The following is a 26,170-nucleotide window of genomic DNA, read 5'->3' as shown; positions in this document are numbered from 1 at the left end:
GAAACCTATGTCACTATGAAATTATGGGGGGTATTTCTGTATTCTGTGTGCATGGTATTGTGTTAAATGCAGTGCAGTTACTGGGAAAAGGGTGCTTACTATGGTTTGCCTCCCTCTCTTAAACTCTGTCTTTCTGTCTTAACTGATTTCTCTTCATGTTATTTCCCAATCCAGACTTTTCATATTTTTTTTTTCTTTTCCTCATAGCCTCTCTATCATCAACTCTGTTGTCCTTCTCTTGGTCCCCGTCAGTCAGTCAAATGCTGTCGTCAGAGGATCCATGACTGGGTCTTGTGACAGGCAGGCAGGGCCAGTGTGAAGCTGAGCAGCTATAAATAAAAGAGCTAGCTGCTCCTGCTTCTGTGGCTCTTGTTGGATAGAGATGATACAGAAAGTGAGGGCAGAAGGCAGAAACCGTTTTCCTCTCTTTACAAACATCTTGGTGACCATTTTAATATCTGATTTGTCAAAGCTGTGATATTATTGGTATGTGGTTATCATTTAGTCAGAGGAAACCAATTATCTAAAAGCAACTTAATTTTTTTTGTAAGGCAGAAGTTGTATTCATCATAACTTAAAGGCCAAAGAAAGGGCATGGCAGGGAGCCTGATGTGACATGATGGTTGCTTTGTTTTAATTTTTAAGTTTACATTGTCTTTACAGTTGGGCTTCATGGTGTGCGCGTTTGTTATGAAGTTTTGGTTAGGTGAACAGTGCAAAAGTAAACTGAATTTAAAATATATGCCCTCTGCTCAACTTAACCCACGATAAATAAAAATTGTCACAAGTGAAAATCTGCATGGGGATGTGATTTAGAAAGAATAAATCTCAGTGTTCAAACGTTAAAAAAAAAGTTTCTAAGGCAAAAATGTCTCTGCAAGTGAAATTCATTTTTTACGTGAAACTGGGAGGGGTGTTACTACCATTGAGAGCAGCGGACCATAGCCAGTGGAAGTTTATCAATAACCTCTATCAGAGTAGCGGCAATGTGGACAGTGGGTTCTTGTATATTTGTTTGTGTGTGTGTGTGTGTGTTTGTGCGTTCGTGTGTGTACTCACTGCCTGTGCCGGATGACCTTTGGTATAAATAGCCTGCCGGCGCTAGCTGTGATGACAGCCGACAGCACGCACCGTTGTGTGAATTTGTTTCCTGAGTAGTGCTGTTCATTGGTTATCCCTCTTGGAACAATGCCTGTATGACTGCCTGCTACCCAGCAACACTCTGGCCTCTAATTTCCTGAAACCAGGCTCAATTGGAAGCACAAACTCAGGGCTAAATTACTTATGGGTCTGTGACAAAAAACATTTGCATATGCAATTTTGGTCAATAGGGACTAAAGTTTAGTCCTAGTCAGGATAAATACATTACTAGTAAGAGGGATGTAGTATCAGTCTTAATAATGACCAATTACATTTTCTCCTTTTAAAAGCAAGTTCAGTAGGCCTGGAGGAGTGTGCTTAATGTTTCCTTTCTATTCTTCACCTAGATCTCGAGCCTGATGACAACACGTCGTTCTACATCCTAAATGTGGGCCAGCCCCAGTCTATGGTCACCAACCACCAGTCTATTGGCCTGCCTCGTCATGGCATGCAGTCCCACTCCCAGATTATCAGCACTTCCCCACGCCTTCACTCACACAAACCAGGATCTGAGCCTCCGAGCTATGAGCCACAAGTCTCCAAGTATGGCTCGTCCCCTCTGCTGCCCTCTGCTCCTGCTCCAAAGGCGTTTGAGTGCCCCAGTATCCAGATCACCTCCATCTCTCCCAGCTGCCAGCAGGAGATGGATGCCAATGATGAGGATATGAGGGCCAATGGTCCTGATGGGGACTACCAAGGTGATAGGCCTCTTTCCAGAGACCACCTGTATTTGCCCCTGGACCACTCATACCGAGACTCTTCACTCAGCCCTAGCCCGTGCAGCAGCCTCTCCTCTAGGAGCTGGTTCTCTGATGCTTCCTCCTGTGAATCATTCTCACACGTCTATGACGATGTTGACTCAGAGTTAAATGAAGCAGCTGCCCGGTTCACCCTGGGCTCCCCACTTACTTCCCCAGGCTGCGTCTCCCCTCAAACCAGTGGTGGCGTTTTGGAGGAGCAGCCCCACTGGCAGCACCACCACCCCGCCTTCGTGCACCATTCTCACACCATCAGCCTGTCACCTCGACAGTCCCCCTGTCACTCGCCACGCACCAGTGTCACTGATGAAAATTGGCTTAGCCCACGGCCACCTTCCAGGCCTTCCTCACGTCCCACGTCACCCTGTGGCAAGAGGCGCCACTCTAGCGCCGACATTTGCTACCCCGGCTCATTGTCTCCTCATCATTCACCGACAGCCACGCCAGGACCTTCACCTAGGGGCAGCGTGACCGAGGACACCTGGGTTGGCAGTCCTTCTGTAGGTATCTCACCCTTCCAGTGCTGCCCTTCTGAGGCAGACATCCCATCCAAGACAAGGAAGACCTCACAAGACAGAACCTCTGTACAAACTGGGAAAGGAGAGCTGGGGCTAGATGACCAAGGAAACATGTCTCCTAATCTAGACTCTCCTTCAGACGAGGGCCTGCATGGCCTGAAGAAAGATATGCCCGGAGACCAGTTCCTCTCAGTGCCCTCTCACTTCTCATGGAATAAACCCAAACCTGGTCATACACCTATATTCAGGTAAATTTGCGGGTATTTAGGAGAAGAATCAGAAAAGATAAGGGGATTTTACTAATAACCAACTTTCGTAAATTCAGCTCCACATCGCAGATGCAGTTACCTAATCCACTTTAAGTAAATGATTCATGCATATGAGGGGGGCATTTTTTAAATGTCAGCGAGAACTTTCTCAATTGGTTGAAAGATTTTTCTGTTGCAATCCATTTGTTATTTTCTACTTCCTGATTGTCTTTGATATAGACGTGGCAACAGTTGTGGTAGTAATATTAATGTGGAATAGATTCTTGATGGATTACATCCTTAAACTTAAAAAATGTTTTAAATTGTAGTTAAAAACAGAACATGGTGTGGTCGATAATTGCCTCTTTGTCAGTATTTTTGTGAATTATTAATGCAATCACTGCTTGGCAAGAAAGCAAATGTCATTGACCTTAAAAGCAATTAGAAGGCCATGGCTAAACAATAGACCTCAGTGGTAAATGTTTTTATAGAGTGTTGTGAGGTGTCATAAAGATTGAAAACCCTTTTTGATGTAGGAGAGAAGTGTAAACATTGCAGTGCAATAAATTAGTATCAAATAGCACCTTCAATGAATAGTAGGTCTGTTGATGGAACGCTGTAGATCAATGTTCAGTAACAAGGGAACATTGAGCTTTGTATCAGCAGTATAAATCTGACTTAGTTACATTGTACAGCATTTATTAGTGGGAATACAAGGACACACAAACACACAGGCACAATCTCCACATTAAAGTGTGATGGGTGCAATCAGAAACTTATAATGGAGTTTTTAGGAGAGGAGTCTGCTGTCTGTTCTTCAATGTGTGCAGCAGATGAAGACATGGCCTTGTTTGTGTGCACTGGCCCCTAGCACTGTAAATCAGCACAGGGCACATATGGCAATGGGGCCAACACACACACACACACACACACACACACACACACACACACACACACACACACACGCCTACATAAAAACGTGCATACCGTAGACATAAAACAAATGCTTGCTCACATAGACGTTAAGCTAAGTTTAAGTCTAGTTGCAAGGAAATCTGTTCAAGAGATGTCATTTCATGATTTCAAATGTGACTGGGCCTCACATTCATGGAACATGTGTAGATGCAAGAGTATCCTGGAAAGGATACTCAACAGAAAATGCAGAGTATAGAGAACACTAGTTACTCCTGGGACTGTGATTGGATTGGGAGCTCCTAGACCATGGCTGAGACATTTGAGAAAGGTTTGCTGTGTCACCGCTTCTGCTCTGCTCTGTGACAAAGCTCATATTTCCTCTGTGCTCCTCTACTCCTGTTACCGTAGCAGCCATGCAAACCCACGCTTCCTGGGTGGTTATGTCATGGCTGCCAGCAGGAAAACACACGGGTTAGGATGCCTCTCTATCACTGTGTTATCTTAGATAGAGCTGCTGTCAGGTAAAAAACTATGTTTGAATATCAGACTTAAATGAATTGAACTATGTGTTGACTCAGACGCTACAACAGACTATACCTTCATCATCCCAGTTTCTCAGAACAGATAACCATACAGTAGTTTTGAAGCAGGATATGATCAACTATCATGTTGGTGGTATGCGCCTATAATCTCATGTGATTTGCTCAACCTGCCCGATTAGTCAATATGTAACCAATTACAACCTAAAGTGTTTTTTGATGAGATTTCCATGTCATATGCGTCACATATGTAGAATGTAGCTCAGGTCAGCTCTGCATTTAGCTGCTAATTACCTCAAAATATCAGACACATGCCTTTTCATTCCAAAATGCATTCTCTCCTTTGGTTTTGTAAGGTCTGTGAGGAAGTTTATGAAATGGAATGGCTTCACTGAAAGGCTGACTGCCTTTAATTCAGTGTGATTAGATTTGTCTGCATGTAGCCAGCACTTGACAGGCGTTTGGAAAGGGAAGAATTAAGGGAGTCAGCCATGCTGGCTAAAACTATACAATCCTTCTCATAAGAATTATTTGTACTGTCAACGATCTATCATGCAGTGCATTTGCATGCTAAGAGCCTGTATAATCTTGGATAAAGCCAAATAAAAGCTTTTACCACCTGTGACAGGGTGCACAAAGAGGCTACTGTGGCATAGGTTGTCTGCCTTTTGGCCAATGGGACTACGTATTTTTGCTGCTGCAGTAAATTCACTGACTCAGGCCTAACACACACATACAAGACCACATTGAGAGTGTGCATGCATGCACAGGCACACAGTTTAATTTATGATTGTGTTTACCACTGTGCTAAGAAAAACAATGCCAATTTGTAACTGCTGACTGACAAAACACACACACCGGTTTGAGTGTGAAACCTACAGTCTGACTTGTGCTGCCCTACAGGCGGCCTCTTGTTTCATGAATAATTAATTGTGTACTCTGTCAGGATGCAACAAAGGTATACATTGTGGTTTTTACTATTCAATTACCTTGTCAAGTTAAACTGGACTGTAGAAGTTCAATACAGATATTACAGAGTTGAATTAAAAGGTAGACTTAAATGAGCAAACATTTAAAGATATACATTTAGACCAGATTACCTCCCATTTTGGGAGATGTGACACTATACTTGAAAATAATTTATTTAGTGGATAATTATTTACAATCGACAACAACAGATACAACATTAAGTTTCGGCTTGGTTGATGTTAATGGTTGAAGCCAGTGTTTGCAATTTTGCAGATAAACTGATCTAATGCACTGCGGACACTACACTGGATGGACAGACTGTGTTTTATTTTCGAGTGCAGCTGTTCAAATATGATTGTTGCCTACACAGCTGGAAAAAAAAGAGGCAGGGAGGAAAAACACACAACACTAGACCCTGCAGTGAATTTCACGTAAAATATACACTTGTACAGTACACACACACACACACAGCCACAAAGAGTCATTTATTTACTGTCTGACAGATACTATCATCCTACCATCCGTCCACTGACCCACACAGAAGAATCACAAAGAAACTGATTCAATGAGTTTTACCCTGACCTATTACAAGTGTTACTTTTAAAAGGATTCAAGCATGTGGGCATTCCAGTGATTCACTGTCTGGTGGGACTAAGTAAACTGCATGCTACACTCACATTTTACACCTATTATGCTGTCTCAGACCATGAAAGGGGAATACCATCTTTTCAGCATGGTTTTCAGACAACCTTAAGATTATCATCAGCCATAAAAAAACGAAAGAGAAGTTGTTTTGGAAAGAGAGGTTGTCTTGCTTGACCCTACTCTGTGATGTCACATAGACTTAAATATGTACAGAACATTTTGAAATATGGAAAATCTGAAGGAGTGAGTACCCAAGCAGATTGTCTGAAGGAAATTCTTACTGTAAAGGCTGTTAAAATGTTCTTTACTCATCATTGATCAAATTCTGTGGTCTCATTATTAAGTGTCAGAGCAGTTTGTACCAGTAACTTCAACCGCAAACTATTTCTACTTTGTGCTTTGAATTAATCTTTTACACGATACTGTGTTACATATATCTATAGCTATATATATATATATATATATATATATATGTTTGTGTGTCTGTGTCTGTGATTGTGTGTGCTCAGGCTTTTGGTATTTTCTCCTCAGGACCTCCTCACTGCCTCCACTAGATTGGCCACTGCCAAGCCAGTTTGGCCAGTATGACCTGAAGATAGAGGTGCAACCCAAAGCCCACCACCGAGCGCACTATGAGACTGAGGGCAGCCGAGGAGCCGTCAAAGCATCATCCGGGGGACACCCAATAGTCAAGGTAACACAGGTTTTGGGCACTTACTGCTCAGGCTAAAAAACTCCACCATTGTGTTTTTTAACCTTGCACCTGGTTTAACACTTACAAATTAAGGTGTTTATTTAGAATCTTTTCATAGGTCACTCTGGGAGTGAGTAATGTTATTAATTTGCCAAGAGTCAAATGGAAGTTTATGCAAAACATCATCTAAGGAAAACTAAACAAACTTAAATAATAAATCCCAAACCCAATGATATACTGGTATTTCTTTCCCCTCAGTCAGTCAAGTTCAGTGTGATGTCATCCAGTTTACCTGGGTATTCATATCTGTAGTCTTTAAGCCTTGAACTCTTATCTCAGTCCTTGTCGATCTGTATTCTGGTGGGAAGATTGAAGAACACTGAATCCTCAGACTGCAGGCATGACCAGGGATGGCTCAAAATCCAAAATACAACAAAACAATCATCATGCAGCACAATGAAGAAAAAAAATAAATAAAAACAGGTCTTCAGATTTACTTCTCGGCTGAAAACATTCCCGCACTTGCAACCCAATAAACCCACACCACCTAGCTAGCCCTGTTTACACACATGTAGCCAAACATTCACAAATCATTCACAAATCATACCATTTGTTTTTTACAATGAAAGATACTCTTAAGGGCATTAAAAAACAGTGTCATATTACATTTTCTCAAGCTATATTTCCACAGAGAATAGACTAACTGTTAGCAAGCTACATCAACATGCACTGCAGTGTCCACTTGGACATTACATCAAGGAAAGATTGCATATTTTGAAGTCCGTTTCGATGACTACAAAAAATTAAAAGGCTTGTTCACAACACACTTCAATATTATGAGTGAATTAACCATCTGCTGGTTAATGCTGAAACTATTGTGGGTTACACTGGTAAGACAATTACCCAAATACTAATATGCTTCGTGGTGGAAAACATTTGTCTTGACGCATGAAAATGGCCAAAATCTTTTTTACAGAGAGTTGATTTTGGTTCTCTGCTCCATTAAAAGAAAATTTGAGCACTGATGTCTCTACCATACCAAGGATTGCGTTTCACTCTGAGGTTAGGACTGATTTACTGTCTGTGTTAATATGATGCTGGCCATGCATTAGTTAAATGGGACCCTGTGCATCACTTATCATCCAGCTCCCACTACGTTAACCACACAGCCAAGACGTCAACTTTTGCAGCCTTAAGTGGTGAAATCAAACATAAAAGGGAGAGAAGATAGTTGAACAGAACTTATTTGCTGTGTTACCAACAGCTTTCTAAAGAGATTGAGGCTGTTTTGCAGTTGCAGGGATTGCCTTCACCATGTGGGTGAAATGGGTGAAAAATCCTCACAGTTTATACATGGAGACACCTTTCTTTCCTACAATACAGATATTGTTTATATTATATTTATACTTCAGAATTTACAGGACCTCAGCACCCACTTGTAATCTTATAGCTGTTATTAGGTTACGACTAATGCTACATCATTGGGCAATAGATAAATATGCTTTTTTCTTCTACTTATAACTGGTTGTGAGAATTACATTTAGGGTTTCATTTTACAGAATTGCATGTGTGGATTGTCACATGGATCCTCTTCCACAGCAAGATCGTCAGTCAACCTGTTGAGGCAGAAAGACAAGCAGGCAGCCCAAGAGAGCTGCCACTATAGCCCAGTCAGCTGCTCTGTCATTTGATATCACCTGCGAGAGACTAGGTGAGCCTACATAGAGCAACAAATCCTTTCTCTTTGAGCAAGTGAGAGAGAGCGATAGAGAGAGCAATAGTGGAAGATTTCAGCACCATTAATATTTCAAGAAGACAGTGACAAGCTTCCTTTGTGCATATGATTAGGATAGAGCCTTTCGAGCTGGACCATGACCATTGTTGTGGAAGTCAACAATGGCTGGCTGACTTCAGACCGAGCTGTCCGATCAGCCCAATAGGATTGCCATGTACAGTCCCATATCCTCCATATCTTACCCAGTTGTATCTTCTCTACTAGCATTGCAATGGCCCCTACAGACTTTATTTGTCAACTTTTGTTGAACTAATTAAGAAGTGTATTAAAACCTAACTGTAGATAGGTGTGACATTAATGTTGCTGCAACTGTTGAGTTTGTTTGTTCCCAATCGCACCATGAAACAGCCACATTTGTGTATAATTGCTATTGTTGCTATTTTATTATTTTTAGCTGTAGGGAACATGTGTTGTTGTTGCTTGTGACTATAGATGGGAAGTTGGTTTGTCCTTGGACCAACTCAGTCACCATTTACTATCGACAATATGTGGACACAAAATTTCCTGAAACAACAAAGAAGCCCAAATTACTCCCATTTGTTGCTTTAGAAACAGCCTATGTCCTCATGCATTCTGTCATGCAGGCTCCCTCCAGGCCAATCATTAACCATTTCAACCTCAGTTAGACCAAGATTCTATCCTGCCATATGTGACGATGCATAATTTAGCTGTCAAATGTTTTCAACCAAGCGTTTGTCGCACTTGCCCTCATTCCTCATTGTTTGTGTTTATAGCGGTAGTTGGTTTAACTGTAGTGTGAAGACAGAAGACTCTGGTTTGTTTACTCCAAATAATGTTATTTGTTTTATTTTATTATGGTGATTAGTTTTTGTTGGGCTAAATCTTGACCAAGATTAGAATCTGTAGCAACTCCAATAACAGCTAATCACAGTTTAGGTCAAGGAGGCAAAAACAAATGATAAGCCACAAGAGAAGTTAAGTTTACTACCACTCATGAACTTGTTTTAAATGAGCAAGGTTTGTAAATCTCTTTGTTCTGCTGATAAATTGCCATTCAATAAATCTACTATAAAATGATTTGGCTGCCTGCCTAAATCTGTATGGTACGATGACAAAAATTGAAGGAAGTCACTCAGTGTTTCTTCTGTAGATATTCTGTGGCAGTATGCTGCCACTACCAGTGTGAATGAAAATCAAATATATTTCTGCCAAAATGCACTTTCATGATCACATGGACAAATGTGTTGTCACGGGCAGAGGGAGCAGACACAGCAAGAGAAGCACACAAACAACAGTTGCTACTCGCAAGCAGCGGTTCACAGAGCCCTGTGAAGAAAATGTGTGGGTGAATGAGTTAAGGGAGGGAGCAAGTGAGGTTGATTAGGAAGTCTGTTTTTTTAATGGTGTTTGATTATAGAGTATGTGATATTTAACTCTACACCATTCTGTATTCAGCTAAAATGCACAGCGCTCCACTCGTTTCTGAGTAGTGGCAGTTAATCCTTTTAATACCTCCACATGTATAGTAAATTGTTTGCCCAGAAATGACCATAGATGTCCCATGTATTGAACTCACAGTAACTCTTATTTATTATTTTTAACAGAAAATGTTATGCTCCAAAATGATTTTAGGATACAGGCCTTGACGTCCTTTTGAAGTGTCGACACTAAATCACACAAAATTAACAGCTGGCTTGTGTTATGTGATAGTATCAGCACTTGTCCAGCAGGTCCAACAGTCAGTCATTGTTTACTAAACACCCAGTCCTCTATTGTTGGTTTTAATAGCCTTTTTGATGCACTGTGCAGAAAAGTACCATATTTAAAGGTCATTTCTTTACCCTGTGATGTCATTATTGTTTTTACAGAAACACAAAAACCAACATACATAGCTTTGTATGTTTGAGGTGCATCAGAAGAATACAATTTGACATGCTGAATATAATGTCAAACCTATGTTAAAATGAAAGAAACACTTAAAAAAGGCACAAACAACAACAAAAACATTGGATATTATTGGAGGGATTCTCAAAGTCATTGAGTCACTGTTTTAAACCAGGGGGTCTGACATAAGGGGGTCAGACCATTTGAAACCGCTAACAAGATTGCACATATCATGTTTCCCAGGTGAACTGTAGGTGTGAACCAAGCTATTCTCTGGAGGCCTAATGAAACTGGTGCCAACAACTGTAATTACAGCTCTGCCGCATAATTTCAATAGATTGGACATTTTTGACTATATTTCCGATACAGATGTTAATCATTTTGGCGGGCAATTTTACAGCATTACACCTTCTAAAAGAGCTTTTCTTTGTTATGATGGTTAACATTGTTATATAGTTAGAGGTCTAGAAAACAGATTAGTTGCTTGCTTGTAACTGCCCTTTCTACAGATTCTACTTCTACCACCTTTAATTCTCCCTGGCTTTCAGGTCTGGTGTTGTAATGTCACCATATGAGAGCATACCTACCATCTGGAAATGGTGATGGCTTCCTTTTTGTGGCTTTGCTTTCCCCAGATCAATGCACCACTGAGCTGCTGTGTCAACAGAAAAACAAGACAATGGAGCTGATCTAGTCAACATAATGTGAAAGATCTAAAATGTTTGTGTTGTTCAGTTAGTATTAATGTTGTTTTCTCTGGATACATTTGATATCTTCATCTGGCCAGTTTGAAAACAAGCATTTATTGGCACATTTATTTGTAAAAATTTGGTGCAGGTGGAGCCCTCAGTAGCAGTTTGTAAACAGTTGTCTGTGCCTCTTTACATTTCACAGGTGGTTCGAAAAATTGAGGGCCATTGTGTTGCATCTAACCAGGTTTCTTCCTGTGCTGTATGTCCTCTCTGACAGTGCTATAGTAGCTGCACTGCTCAGTCCTTTTCACCAGTTTTCTGCATTTTGGAACATTTACTTCATAGAACGCTGCATCGTTATCAGAATCCACTCAGTGTGCTGTTACCATTGCATTGCAGCATTTGTATGTCTGTAAAATAAAGCAGTTTGGGCTTGTGAGTCTTTCTTGGACCCATAAACTCCTTGCTTCTGTCTGCACAGTGTCCCTGGATTTGATGGATCTAAATAGTTCTCTAGCAGGTAACATTTGGTTGCAGTTTTGAGAGGTCTCTATACTTTGAAGTTCAAACCAATCTCCGATGTAGGCACCAATAACTGGTTTGCCTGTATTCGGCCAACTATTGACTTTTATCGCTCTATCACCTTTGGGTGGGAGTGTCAACAGGTGTTTCACTGATCAGATTGTGGTCATTCAAACTGTCTTTGTGATTGGTATGTGGCCAAGTTTTGAAATCTGAGTTCTGTAAAATTCTGTAAAAAGTTCATTTTAGAATGTTTTAACTTGAAACCATAAAAAGTAAAAAGATATAACGTGGCTATTTGCATCAAAACAAAACAGCATGTATTGTAACTGGTTGAATTTTAACCAGTGGCAATTACTTACATCTACAAGCTTGAAGCTATTACCTCCAGTATCAGGGCAGTAAGTCACTCATACCTCTCATCCAGTGGCTCCCATCCACATCTCTTAGGGAGAATGTTTGTGTGAATTTTTCTGCGTGTCTGTGTAGAATTTAATAGTTCAGTTGAGGAGCAGTTTTAGGTCAGTCATTTATAACATGCGGTTTTGGGCCCCAGACACAGGATGTAGGAGCTGTTAACAAGTGAAGCCACAGAAAATAAGTGCCAAATGAGCTGTTGATGAGATCCTATTGTAGAGTTGAAGTCAGGATTAGATAGATTTAGTTGATGCTGTGAGCTGGGACTTTGTGTGTGTGTGTGTGTGTGTGTGTGTGTGTGTGTGGGTGTGTGTGTGTGTGTGTGTGTGTGTGTGTGTGTGTGTGTGTGTGTGTATGGCGTCAGAATCGTTTCATATTACTTCCGCAACTATCAACTGAACGCGTCACACCCGCGTGCTTTGACGCCTGTGCAGCACACAGCGCCTGACGTGTAATGTAGTTTCCTCATTGACTTATAATGGTCACGCGTTCACGCGCACGTTCACGCGTGATGACTGCTGCACGCCTGTGATCACATTACGCGGAGTAACTACGCGTAACATTCATGCGTAACAAGAAGCTGCGTACATATGAAGCAGCGTGCGCACGTCTGTCTGTCACTGTTTGATAAATGTTGTTACGCGTTCACACGCACGTCGGTCGCAGATTCTGATGCTGCGTGGCCGGAAGTTGATCTGCTGTGCGCACCTACTCCGCGTAACATGAGCGTGTAATGTAGTTGCCTCCCCTGGTTGACTGAAATGAACAGGCCAACTACATTACGCGTTCAAGTTACGCGGAGTAGGTGCGCACAGCAGATCAACTTCCGGCCGCGCAGCATCAGAATCTGCGACCGCACGTGCGTGTGAACGCGTAACAACATTTGTCAAACAGTGACAGACAGACGTGCGCACGCTGCTTCATATGTACGCAGCTTCTTGTTACGCGTGACATACAACCTGCGCACGACAACGCACGCACGCACGCATAACAAAGTAACCATGCGTTCACACACACGCTGCTGCGCGTCTTTCTAAGTGTTTTGACATCGATTTACCTTCATAGTGTGTGTGTGCGTGCGCGCGCGTGCGTTCCCCGCAACTTGTATCATTTTGTGGCATTGAATCATTTGTGGTGAGATGTGCTTTTGAATTATATGTCACAGTTACTAGACTGTAGTGTGGTGGGGGTTGACTGCTAATACCAATAAGAAGGACATGCAGTCCAGCTGTTGATCAGTGATCTAAAGCCTTGTCATAAAGCCTTGGCTGGCAATGGTAATAGCAGTCAGCTCCTTTTCTGTCTGTATGTATGGTAGCCAGACAAACAAGGGCCACAAAGTGTGACAGTGTTTACATTGAATTGTTTTTACAGACGAGATTCATAGCCCTGTGTTCTGTGAGGAATGCTGTGTGTTCCTTTGCAAAGACTGACAGCCAGGGCTAATGATATTGTGCTTCAGTGTAGATTTGTTTTTTTCTTAAACGTGAATATTGTGGAATTGATTAAGCTTAAATGTTAGCAACATGTTGGAGGTTATTTAGAACATATATTTAAAGTTCTCAATATCTAGCTATATGAATGACAACCTGACATGTTTTAAATAATTAGACATTGGCCGGCTACATCTGTGGCTGGCTTGCTAGTTGTTTTAGCCATTCCTCTGGGGCTAGCTGCAGACCATAATCGGTACACCTGTTGCTAGGAGACATATAAGTCCAAAGCCTCTCTGGCTTGCTGAGGTATCCTTGTGCGTATTTAAACAGCTTAATTGAGTGCTGCTGCACCCACACAAATATAAGGAGCCCCTCTGGTATTACCTGCTGCTACGCATTGAGGCAGGCAGACACAACAGAAACAGTCGCACTCACACATACACAACATAGCACACAAACAAATGAGTACCGACCAACACAGGACTGTGCTTTAATTACAACACAAGTCTTAAAAAAAACAGATCATTGGAAAAAATATTATGTCCATCTATGTTACGACAGTTGATAAATCTAAACTGAAGCCATAGTAACAAGGATTTTAAAGACAATATGACAGAAGCTGTCCAAGAGTTTATTTACTTATATTTCCACTGGCTTTGATGCATTAGATGATTCTAATCCCAGCGCTTGAATGCATGGCCATGACCCCAATCTCTGTTGTTCATTCTCACATTCCCAGTGTCTTTAACCCCATCCCCTACTCTCTCTGTTTCTACATCTGTCTTATTAACTTTCTTTCTTCTTCCTACTTGCCCCCTTACCTTGTGCCACAATGAAGCCTTTGCCTTGACAGGTCACTCTCTCAATAGCTCGGCAGCCATAATGGGGTAGACACACAGACAACAATGCAGAGCCATGCGGTTTGCGCCATGTGAACTGGCTGGAGCTAGTGCTGCTTTACCCCAGTGCTGTATTTCATATAAACATGTTGGAAGCTTGGCTTTCATTTGTTGTAATCAGGCTTAGCGCACAGCGAGAGTCAGTCACAGTGTAGGGGGGAGAGAGACAGAGAGGTGTGTGTGAGTGAGAGAGAGTGGGGGAGGATATAAATGGGAATTAGAGGAATTGAGCTTGGACCAGTCTAGCAAGGCCATATACAGCCCTCGTGCAGTATACAGTAAACGCTCCTGTGTGTGTGTGGCTGTGTGTGTGCATACGCGTGTGCATGTATTGACCTTGTTTAAACAAACAGTCAACCAGCCCCCTGGCTCTCTCTGCCCTCCCCAGTGTGCTGGGCAAATAGCAAGCCTGTGTGAGCTGCACTGTGTGTGTGTGTGTGTGTGTGTGTGTGTGTGTGTGTGTGTGTGTGTGTGTGTGTGTGTGTGTGTGTGTATGCATGTGTGTGTGCGTGTGTGTGTGTGTGGGTGTGTGTGTGTGTGCGTGTGTGTGTGTGTGTGTGTGTGTGTGTCTATAGATCCCAGGTCGTGGTGCCCCATTGCTACAGTAGGGAAACCACTGCCAGATAAAATGGGTCCACTCGTGACCTTGACCACCATTGCTCCTGTTTTTACATCTGTTGCACACACATGCTAGCCCCTCTCTCTCTCTCTCTCTCTCTCTCTCTCTCTCTCTCTCTCTCTCTCTCTCTCTCTCTCTCACACACACACACACATTTTCTCTCTCATACACACACATCACAAACCTGCGCTTAAATCCACATATTAACAACACACTCCAACACTAACCAACTCCAACACAAGCTTCGGGACTGTAGTTTACATCAATGAGAGTGTACGTAGCTGCTCACACACACAAACACACACACACACACACACACACACACACACACACACACAGAAAGTCTCACCATGGCAACAGTGGAGCAACACAGGGAAACAACTTGGCAGAGTCAGGCGCTGGCTGTGAGAAAGTGTCGAGTTACGGCAGAGGGCTGGAGCTGAGGTTGGTGAGAGGTGAGGACAGGGACGGAGAGGAGAGAGTGACAAAGGGAAAAAAGTGGGAAGAGATGAAAGAAGGAAAGGAAGTCTTGATAGAAGACAGTAGGAGAAGAATTCAAGAAGAAGCATGGAGAGAAGAGGAAAAATAAAAGGTAGCAAGGAGAGGATTCAATAAGAAAAAGAGAAACACAATAAATGAATGGGAGGACCAATGCTTGCAGGTAGTTGTTGCTGAAAGACAGTGTGAAGGGAACAGGTGATGTGCTCCCTCTTAACTGTGCTGTGTATGTATGTAGGTGGATGTAAATATCCCATTATCAGACGTATTAAAGAGCCCAGATTTGCTCACAATACTACTGTTATCTTTGCATTTTCAACAAAGTTAAAACATATGCATGGGTGCCTGTTTATGTGTGCATGCAGTGATGGGAGATGTTTTTCCCCTCGGCTTGCAAGCCTTATTACTGGATCAGTGGAACAGATGAAAGCCAAAAATAGGTGGGGACTTTATTTAGTGGGAACTGAGTATGTAACTGTATCCAGTGGTTTTATTTTAGGGGAGGGAGTTCACGCTAAATTCGATCCACAGTCAGAAGCGGCAGCCGTACGTTCAGTACAGGCTTCAACGAACCCTGGCCCAGGGACATGTGACCAGCTTTAATGTCAGTGTGGTTTAATATAAGATCTGATCTCTATCAGGCCTGACTGACCAGCTGGCCTGCACTCTGGACAGGCAGAAAGGTGAGGAGTAAACGTGCAGAGACCACCCTCCTGTGGTATTTCACACTCAAGTTTAGATTTAGGGGGTGGCTCAGGAATGTGAAACAAGTCAAGGATGTGTGTCGTGTGCATTTCACTGCCGAGTAGCCTCTGCCAGGACCATGGTAGTATCCATGTGTGCTTGTTTACATGTCCTGCTGTTTGTAGGTGGTGCTTTACCCATTTTCTGAACTGAAGGTGTAAATTGACCCCAGAAGTGTGCATGGACTGCTATTTGAGGAGTGCATGACATCTTTTTCACTCAGCAAAAAGCTAGAAAGCAAATTACATTGAACATTTGAGATGATTTTAAATCAATGTGTATTCTAGTATGGTATAAGCAGAACTTGTATTAACAGCACCCCACTTCTCTGGCACATTTCTCTTCCAATTCAGCTTCCACCTCATATGTACCAGTACCACGTGTTGAGTGCTTGCTGAGGTAAATGTTACTCCTTCAAGCAGCCCTGTGTTGTAATATATGTATGTGTACATGTGCTTAGTTATTGTTGACTTAAACAGTTTTCTTATTTTCTACAGTTTACACATGTAAGTGGCTGAAATTGTTTCCTGTTACCTTAATTAATCAAACTGCATAGATTTGAGGGACACCAAACAGAAAGCAACTGTAATTTTATTAACAATTGTGACTGTGACTGAGTGACTGGTTTTGCCTGGCTGTATGATATGTTTCTGCTTGGAAACGGGACTGTTGATTCTTTAGGACTGCTGAAGTGAGCTCTTTCTTTCTGGCCCTCTAATCAGGTTTTCCTGGTTGATTATTTGATTTGGAAAGAAATCTGCTCTGCTCAATGTATGTTTGTCAACACTCTGGCTCCAAATCAAATCCCTCATGTGCAGAGACAGAGAAATATAGAACTACAAGAGGAAACAGATAGATGCAGAGATGATGAGGGTAAATGGAAACAATTAGGGATCTTTTTGTTTCATTGTGTCAGTTGAATGGAACTGGGGAAATAAAAGAAAATCTTGGACTACTTTTGCTTTACTTAAGACAATCTTAAACATTTTTTTAAAAAATGCCGCATTTTCTGTGTTTTTTTGACGTGTTCAAATTTACAGCCATAAAGAGTTTTCTTCTTTTTTTTCACATCCGTCTTCTCTCTCACAGATACATTCCTCCAGACACTGTTAACTCATTTTATGCTGTCTGGAACACACATGGTGCTGTGAATAAACATGTCGTGATTTATTGACATACACACACACATGCAATGTGCACTACAGGCATGCACACGGCCACATGTGCAAGCACTGTCTGTCTGTGCTTACTTCTCCAGTGTGCAGACATGATCATAAAACAAGCAAGACAACCCGCAAGACTGTTGATTCCTGTCACTCCTTATTTCTTTGAATCCCAAATAATGGTGTAATTTATAGCCACAGATCCATTCAGACCGCGGTGCATAAGTACCTGTTGGCTTGTTACTGGCAAGATGTGTACTTTAATGTGGCTCTTAAGATCTAATGTGGTTTTCAAAGATGAACCCATTACTGGTTATTATAGGGTCTCACGCTGTTCCTTGGTCCAACTTCCTTCCAAATACACTCCACATACAGCAGTTTAATTCTAGTTTGACAAGTGAGGGATTCCACACTGTAACTGTCACTTGCAGTTTCGAAGTTAGATTCAGAAACGTATGCTGTTTATGTGAGTTTTTCTGTACTTTTGTATGTAGGAGGAAGCTTCCTTCTCTGGTCATCATCCTTGTGGTTAGTGTCACAGAGATTTTCTTTTGCCTCCTGCAGCACTTTCCGCACTACAAGAACCAACAGCAGTGTATGAAGTCCAGAGATGCTCACAAACACACACACACACACACACACACACCCACACACACACACACACAGCCAACAACAACATGGATTACAGATCTGTTTTAACATTCATACTAATTCAGACATGCCTCCATCCCCGAGCAGTTAAAACACATGGAGGATGTGCTGGAGGAGTGTCAACATACCTTAGAGCAAGGAGTTTTTTAGTTTGAAGACGGAGCCTGGGGGTTGGAAATTACTTTTAAAACGGCAAAAAAAAAAAAAAAAATGTTTGGCAAAGTAATCATTGATTTATTGACACCAATAAAGAAACTTACCTGTGTAATTATACATGACTATATCTGCAACTTCCTTATGGAAATAAAACATTGTTTTCCACAGATTGTTGCTTTAGAGATATTTTGAAAATCAAGATATTTCAGTCCTGAAGTAAAAATCTCCTCTCGGCTCAAGTCTTACTCTGTCTAGTGTAAAATAATTCCCTTGTTTCTTTTCAGTACAAGGCTATATGTGCTTCTTTTGGATTGTGCTCATCTTAGTGTTGCCTTTTTGTAAAATGTAGTTTTATTTCTCAACTATAGTCAATAAGCACTGCTTACCTGAGGTAGATAAATCAACATTAAGTGTTGTGGTTGTGGTTGATGTGCTGAATCAGGCAAATCCACAAGCTGTATGTTTTCCCCCCTTAAGCTCAGTCTGAAGCTGCTTTAGTTCAGCCAGCCTGGACCTGCACTTTTTAGCCCAGACTTGTGCAGCCTTTGTCCTCTGCACTCTTAATCAACCTGGGACACCGGGACAGCCCCACTGGAAAGGAATTTGTCCTTGCTACTTGATAATGGATGCTTATCATTCTTTGGTAAGCATCCATTATAGACTTATAGACTAAGTTATAGCTTCATGTGAGTTAGGTTCATGTAACCAATATGCTTTTCACTGACTTGGTGTTAAGTAGAAACTCTTATTTCGTTTACTTGCCAGTTATAGAATTTGCCCTGTATTATTTTCGGTTCAGCCCTCTCTTGGTGACCAATGGGTCTTTATTTAGCTCAGTAGCTCAACGCTCTTAAGATACACATTTTTTATTGAGCTGAACAGTGAAGCATTATTAGGATTTAAGCTGTACCAACTTGCTTGCCTAGTATCTGCCTCTGGAGGCTCGTCCTCTCATATAAACTACTATAAAATAGTTTTTCCACTGCTTAGTTCGGCATAGGTGCCCCCATACCTTAACTTCTCTCACCATGGTTGCAAGTTAGAGAGAAAGAGAGTGAGATGCAAACATGAGCACAGGCTACCACTAAATCAAATCACACCAGTTCCACCTCTGATGCTGAATGCTGAAAATAACTTAATAATCCCAATGCAAACTAGGAGAGTTTAATAATTGGTTTCAGGGAAAGTCAATATTTTGAAACCCAGCATGCATTTCTTTAGTAGTGCTTGCTCACTGTTTCTCAGATACAAACAGTATGTTTCCAGTGCCTGATTGTCACCAATTTAATCCTTTTTACTTTAGCTGGTTTTGGAACAGCACATGACAAATCCCAAGCTACACCCACTTTTTCTCCTTCCACCCACCACACTTTTATACTAAACATTGACACAGTGGTGTGTGACGCAAACCTGCTGGCAGGAAAGGGGTCAGTAGCCAGCTGTGGTGGGGTTGAGGCTTGGCAGTTCCTGGGGTGAAATGGCAATGAATGGCCCTGTTCATTTCAGTTAAACTCAGTGGGCTGCCCTCCATCTGAGCTGGAGATGTGGGCTGCAAGGGCATTAAGGAGGGAGTGTGTATGTGCAGGGGGGGGATTCTGCCAAGTACAACATTACATCAGTGGTGGAATTGTGTGGCCTGTATGTTCTGTCCCTCTAACGAGGAAAGGTCCGGCTTTCCTTTCCATCTTCCCCTTGTCCAACATCTCACCTGTTTGAGTTTAAACCGGGGTGCCAGCACTCAGGAACTAATTGAGATAGCAGCTGCATGTCTAGGTGCCCCACGCCAACCAGGTTGACGGCATGAACCATTGAATTTGAGAAGGATGTTGACATTTTTTTCACTGTTGACCACAGTGTAAAATGATTTTTGTATACATGAGACCTCACAGAATGTATTGAAGATTGTGTGAATGATGCTTTTGTATAATTCGACATACATTTTTTTGTTAATTGATATGATGATATGATGACAAAATCTCTTAAAGCCAGCTCTGGTCTCCTAGCTTCCTTGGTAGCGACTGTAGATGCAGTTAAAAAAAATGTTTTTCTTGAAACTACTGACCAGACCAAGGTTTCAAGGCTCTGGTGAGGTTTTTTGGAGGTAACACGGGGGCAGCCATGCATGGGGAAAAAATTATAAGTCTATTAGTTGAAAACATCAGTGTGAAAGTGGTCGGAGGCCAAAGCGCCAGATGAATCTCCAGTGATCCTGCCAGAAATATCACAACACCCTCAATCTGACATTTACGTTCCCTCCAAAAAAGGTGGCTTTCTGAAGGCAGTGGAAATGAAGAGAGTGTTCCTTTGTTCACACCTCTCAGCTGGACCAAAAGAACTCACATCTGTTTTTATTCTGTATTTCTATTTTTCTGTCGTGTCTCAGCTCATTGGCTACAGTGACAAACCCATCAACCTGCAGATGTTCATCGGAACAGCAGATGACCGATACTTGCGGCCGCACGCCTTCTACCAGGTGCACCGGATCACCGGGAAAACTGTAGCCACAGCCAGCCAAGAAATTCTGGTCTCCAGCACCAAAGTTCTCGAAATTCCTCTCCTGCCTGAAAACAACATGTCAGCCGGGTAGGTTTCTAAAGCACCTCAGAGTTACATTATTCAGTTATGAGTTTACGAAATTGAAGGAAGCCCTGTCCAATTAAAAAAATAACATGACATTTATGATCATATAGGGTTGTAACATCTTCCATGGGAGGTATAATAGATTTTCTTAATAAAAACCAACAGGAAAGTTGGGTAAAGAGGGGAACTCTTTCTCATGGAGTGGAGAATCAAACTTTATTCAGCTTTTTATGATTGTGCAACAGCTGAATTATTATATTTATGTAAAATCTGGTTTAATTTACAAGATAATTCATAGGCAGGTATTTGGTGGGGATTTTTTTTACATTTATAGATGTAATAAATCATATTCACCAGGATTTTTATACTGTGGATTCAACAGTTAATTTGCCTCTCATTGCCAAAGCCCTGCTGGGCTTGTGGTTGGTTTTTATCACTCCCAGGCCTTGACTACTTATGCCTTATGCTTTACTTAAGTCTTTGTGATTGCCATCCTAGTGGTGCTGTATGGGGCCAACTATTTTCCCTCTACCTTGCAGGATCGACTGTGCTGGCATCCTTAAGCTGCGAAACTCAGACATTGAGTTGCGGAAGGGGGAGACGGATATAGGAAGAAAGAACACACGGGTCCGCGTGGTGTTCCGAGTGCACATCCCTCAACCCAACGGGAAGGTGTTGTCACTGCAGGCTGCCTCTATTCCTGTGGAGTGCTGTGAGTGTCAATTTCCCAGCCACATGCACACATACCCAGATGTATTCATTCAGAAAAATCATGCACACAAAACACACACACACACACACACACACACACACACAATACAAACCTTTCCACACACTTCTTTATTAGCAAGGTTGCAGTCTGGCGATATGAGACTTAATCTAGTGTTTGCTCTCATTGAAAGTCACTTTAGATAAGTGATAAATATTAAAAATGTAAATGCTTTCATTGTTATTTATATTTAAGGCTGTCAGTGTTTGTCTGAATAATTTTGTATTAAACTGCATGATATTATATGGTGCTCCTGTTTATTTGTCTGCTTATAGTATAGTGCATCCAAAGCCCCCCCTAAAAATAAACTGCAGTGTGAATCAACACTGCAAATGATAATCAAGTGATTATCCTCCTTTTCTCTTCAACCCCTACTGTTTGTCTTCCAGCCCAGCGTTCGGCTCAAGAGCTGCCCCAGGTTGAGAAATCCAGCCTGACCAGCTGTCTGGTCAGCGGGGGAGAAGAGATGGTCATCACTGGCTCCAACTTCTTCCCAGAGTCCAAGGTCATCTTCCTGGAGAAAGGCCCTGGTAAATGTTATGTCTGCACAGCAGCTTACCCTTGAACCACCTCTGCAGAAGCAGCTTGTGCCAATTAAGTGGGCAAAAGAATCATGTCTCATGCTTGTTTGACAGATTTTCACAGAGTGGTCCCTGTAAAACATGACAGTTGTCATTTATTTGGTCTAATGGACTATCATATTCTTCAGTAACAATAATACCATTGAGTCATTGTTAACTTGAGGTTGGAATCAGACATTTTGAAGTTCTTGTAAATGTGCAGAGGTCCGCAGAAGGTTTTGAAGGTGTTTATAGCAGTCATGGCTGATAAATGTCTGCAGGGATGTGAAAACGAGATGTATCATTATCTTAGCCTCAACAAGTCCTCTGAGTCCCTACAGGGCATTTTGTTGAATGCAGAGCAGATTTATGTCTTCTAGTAATACCGTCTATAAAGTAGACATGAGGCGATACACGGCCTATCCTGATACAGCCTATACATTGACGTATTTTCACAACATTTTCATTACAATTGACGCAGCTGGCTCCAGGCCATGACAAACAATAGAGACGCACCGTTTCAAAGGAATAGCAAACATGTTTTCCACACAATATTAACACATAATTCAGAATACTTTCTTGTAGGTATAGTCAGCGTTCAGATTAATATATTTTTCAGATCAAACCATTTCTGTATCAATATATTAAACAAAAATAAAAAGGTACACATTTTTGATTGTCATCAATGCTTTATTTTCTTTCTCAAAATCTTTATGATCTGATTAGTTTATAGAACAGAAATGCAATAATTTAAAGAAAAATATATAAAACCAGTATACATTGTGATGGAAAGCAATATTATTTTTCATGCCATTGCTATCCAAAAAACAGCTATTAAATATGCTTGTATCTATTTAACAAATGATATGGCTGGAGAGATTACTTTGTTTAACTCCCTGTGCTAGTCATCCTGTTTCTTTTAAGTCGCTCCATCTTATCTTTTCTCTCTTTTGCACATCACTCCGTAATCAAAACACATGTAATAACTGTTTCCTGGGCTGGAAATTTTAAATGGATAACATTTGTTGTGCCAGCCTCTGCGTGCCTGAACTACCTTTGTGATGTAGAGCAACAGAATCAAGTTCACACACGGCAGAAAGTTGAGTTGTGTTGTTTTTGTGAGTGAGAACTATTTTCTAGGGGGAAAAAACAGCGGAGAGGAATGTCTTTAGCTCTTTCATGTGTAGCAGGTGAAGCATGGCATAGAAAAGTAGCATAGTTGAAACAACTCACTGACGGTCAAGTCTTTATAGCACAGCAGCAAGTGGAAAGCTAAGAGAGGTACATCGTGTGTGGAGGAAAGCTGGGCCCCATGGTGTACAAAGGCAACGGACTATGGGAGGAGACAGAGAGAATATGAAAGGGGAGGGGAGGATGATGTTGATTAGGTTTGTGTAAAAGATCCCCCTCATCATGACTAATCTGCCTGCTTTAGTGCAGAAAAGCGCTGATTGGAGTAAGTATAGGAATGGAAGAAAAGAAAGAAAGACAGGCAGTGACAGATATTTTTCCACCATCTCTCATAATTGAAAGACAGTAGAATCTAGAGAGTGGAGACACTTGCCTATTGTTGCTAGTACACAGAGATTATGGGATGGTACTATAAATTACTTTACTATATACAGAAACAGAGATCCTAGCATTTGTTCATGTCCGAGCCTATTTTGAAGCAGTTAAATGTCAAACTGTAATGTTTTTATTGTCATGGCAACGGGATAATATGCTGAGAGTTTACAAACTGAAAGGCCTTTACATTAAGAACATACTGTTTAAAAAGCAGTAATGGATGTCAGTTTTCCTCACGTTCTCTTGTTTGTGTGTGTGTATACCCTGGTATTATGTATTTTAGCCTGATATTATGTATTTCAGTTACTAGACTCCATCAAACATTAAAGTTAAAATAAGCCCATAATTGGTATGAGTATTTCAACTTTACAAGGATGAATGTTTATACAAAAGAATGGACTTGAAAGGCTACAACACTGACTGCCCTCAATAGTGACTAATAATGCATGCATGGGCTTTTACAAAGAACATGAATAGTAATCACCTTTTTATTCTTATTTTTGTTCGATGTTCTGGCACAATGGGTACATATTCTTTTCTCCTCTGGCTGGGGTGTCTTCTGGGTGTTTCTAGTCATTGTCTCAGCATGGTATGAGGTTCCTGTTGGTGCTTGTTGTCTGACAGAGCATGTGGGGCCCTTGCTCCTGCCTGTTGAATGTCAACAAGCTGCACTGCAATAGTGCACTCCTGTCAGCTGCAAAGACATTCAAGGTCATTTACTTATTGGAAAGAAAAAACTCTCTGTCATCTTTACAATAGAGAGAGTCTCTTTAGGATTATGACTGATTTGCTGGTGGACAACTACCATGGTATATCACCAGTGTGGATACTGTTTGAATGCTGAATAGGCTTGGTGTACTTACAAGGCTTACAGTTGCGAGTGCGTGTTAAGATAGTCCTCTCTGCAGACATGTTGCAGATGCCTGTCAGTGGTATTTGGGGGAATCCTTTGGGTTTTGAGTAAGAGGCCATGCAGGTGCAGAGTATATTTGCACCATGCGCTCATCGTGAAACAGGCAACTGCAAATTCATTTGAATCCGCTAAGTGACGATACTGTGCTAACGTATTGGTCAAAGCTTTTATTCTTCTTGATGCTGTAATAACTGTGATTTATTCCAACCACACAGCAAGCCTGTCAGTGATTTCAACCCGACTGCTTCCCTTCAAGCAGCTGCCCCTAAGATGTCTGGCCAAATAATTAGATCCCTCGTAGGGAAACTGGAAAGGATGTTTTCTAGCCAGAAACCTAGAAGTGTGTAAAGGCATTTTAAAATAAATACAATTATTCCTCCGCCCTCTCCATAATTTTAATCAGACAAGACAAACAGCAGGATGTTTGGACATTTGATAACTATTTAATAGCTGCTAAGATTTTCTCCTTTCAGCTTCTAGGCAGATATAGTTTTGATGTCCCTTGGTTCTCCAGAATAAATTGATATTGTTGTGTGCTTTCCTTAAGCCTTGTGTGGTTCTTAAGCCCTGTCTGTTTGAGAAAGCATTAGGAAAATAGAAAATAGAGAAAGATGCTACTAGATGAGTCAAGTTACTTTGGAGAATAGCACACTATAATTCAAAAGGGGTCTAAATTATAAAACTGTAGCTATCTGTGATGATGTATTGGTGCTTCTGTGTTAGCCATCAGCTCAAATTATATTCATTTTAATTTTCACTTCATTTTTTCTGCCTTTATTAACTGTGCATTTTGAAGTTGCTTGTGCGAATAATAGCAGCTTGCGTTTGTCCAAAAACTGGCGATACAATGATATTGTATTCTATTTCATCATCCACTGAGCTCTCAATGAATTAATTTTCATTGAAAAGCCAGGCATTATTCTGTCTGTCTTTAGCTAGACCTACACTCAAGAGCTGAAAAGTATTTTCTGATATCCTGGTATGTCCAATATGGCTTAAAGTTAAATGTAAGGAAACAGAGTTGAGAGTAACAGGAATGATGAAAGTACTTTCTGTAGTATGTAATGCAAGTTTGAATTGTAATGTTTTGTGCAATATGTGTTTCTGCCTGTTTATGGCACTAGGATTATCCTTGGCTTATGTATTTATCCTTTTTGTTCTCAACCATTCCTCCTAGATGGACGACCACAATGGGAGGTTGAGGCAAAAATAATGCGTGATAAAAGTCAAGGAGTAAGTAGTCAGTTATTTTCAACACTTTGTCTGTAGTATTTGCACTTTAATAAATGTGTCTGTTGTACATTTTAGTACTCTAAATTAGCATTGTATTGTGTGCAAAAAGTATTATGCTTTGTTGGCAATAAGTGTGTAAATAATGTTAAATGTCTTTTTGTAGTCGTGCATCGTGGTGGAGGTCCCTCCCTACCACAGTAAGTCTGTGGGCTCAGCTGTGCAGGTGCAGTATTATGTCTGCAATGGCAAGCGGAAAAGAAGCCAATCACAACGCTTCACTTACCTTTCAGGTGAGATGAGAAGTTCTCATGACTTTAAAGAAAGAATCTTAGGGTACTAAACAAGTTAGGCAAAGGGAGCAACATTTTGCTAATCTCATGCTGTTTTAGGTGCTAGTATTATAATAGCAAGTATTTGAGATCCCCAGTACTTTTACAGACATTTGCACAAAGAGATTCTTTCAAGCTTTACTTTGCATTCCTTTGGGCATACTGCTTCTGACTCTCGTTAATCTCTACACTCTCTAAAGGTAACGACTAGTAGTTTGACTGACAGCAGAGACAGTTGTAACATGCTCTTTATGTTGCACACTTCTTCACATGGGTTTCACTAACCCCGTTTCTCTTTTTCTCTCCCCAAAGAAAGCATTTCTGTGGTTTTGGGGGGGGCTCTTCCACTAACTATAA

General features: G+C 41.3%; 1 protein-coding gene across 2 annotated transcripts in view; it reads left to right on the top strand.

Moving 5' to 3' along the window:
• The window catches only part of nfatc3a (nuclear factor of activated T cells 3a), a 56,452-nt gene that overhangs the window by 14,337 nt on the left and 15,945 nt on the right, over window positions 1–26,170 (top strand). The window contains exons 2-8 of one of the 2 annotated variants that reach the window (XM_084003840.1): window positions 1,488–2,664; window positions 6,264–6,426; window positions 20,247–20,446; window positions 20,983–21,155; window positions 21,602–21,742; window positions 25,429–25,484; window positions 25,648–25,774. In XM_084003840.1, the coding sequence (XP_083859966.1) occupies window positions 1,488–2,664; window positions 6,264–6,426; window positions 20,247–20,446; window positions 20,983–21,155; window positions 21,602–21,742; window positions 25,429–25,484; window positions 25,648–25,774 (2,037 nt within the window). The remainder of the gene's footprint in view (window positions 1–1,487; window positions 2,665–6,263; window positions 6,427–20,246; window positions 20,447–20,982; window positions 21,156–21,601; window positions 21,743–25,428; window positions 25,485–25,647; window positions 25,775–26,170) is intronic. The other variant, XM_084003841.1, reaches the window with a different exon arrangement.

This window comes from Eutrigla gurnardus, assembly GCF_963514095.1.
Source record: "Eutrigla gurnardus genome assembly, chromosome: 1".
In the NCBI taxonomy this organism is placed as follows: domain Eukaryota; kingdom Metazoa; phylum Chordata; class Actinopteri; order Perciformes; family Triglidae; genus Eutrigla; species Eutrigla gurnardus.
The sequence above is the reverse complement of the archived record's forward strand: the minus strand, read 5'-3'. Positions and strand labels throughout refer to the sequence as shown.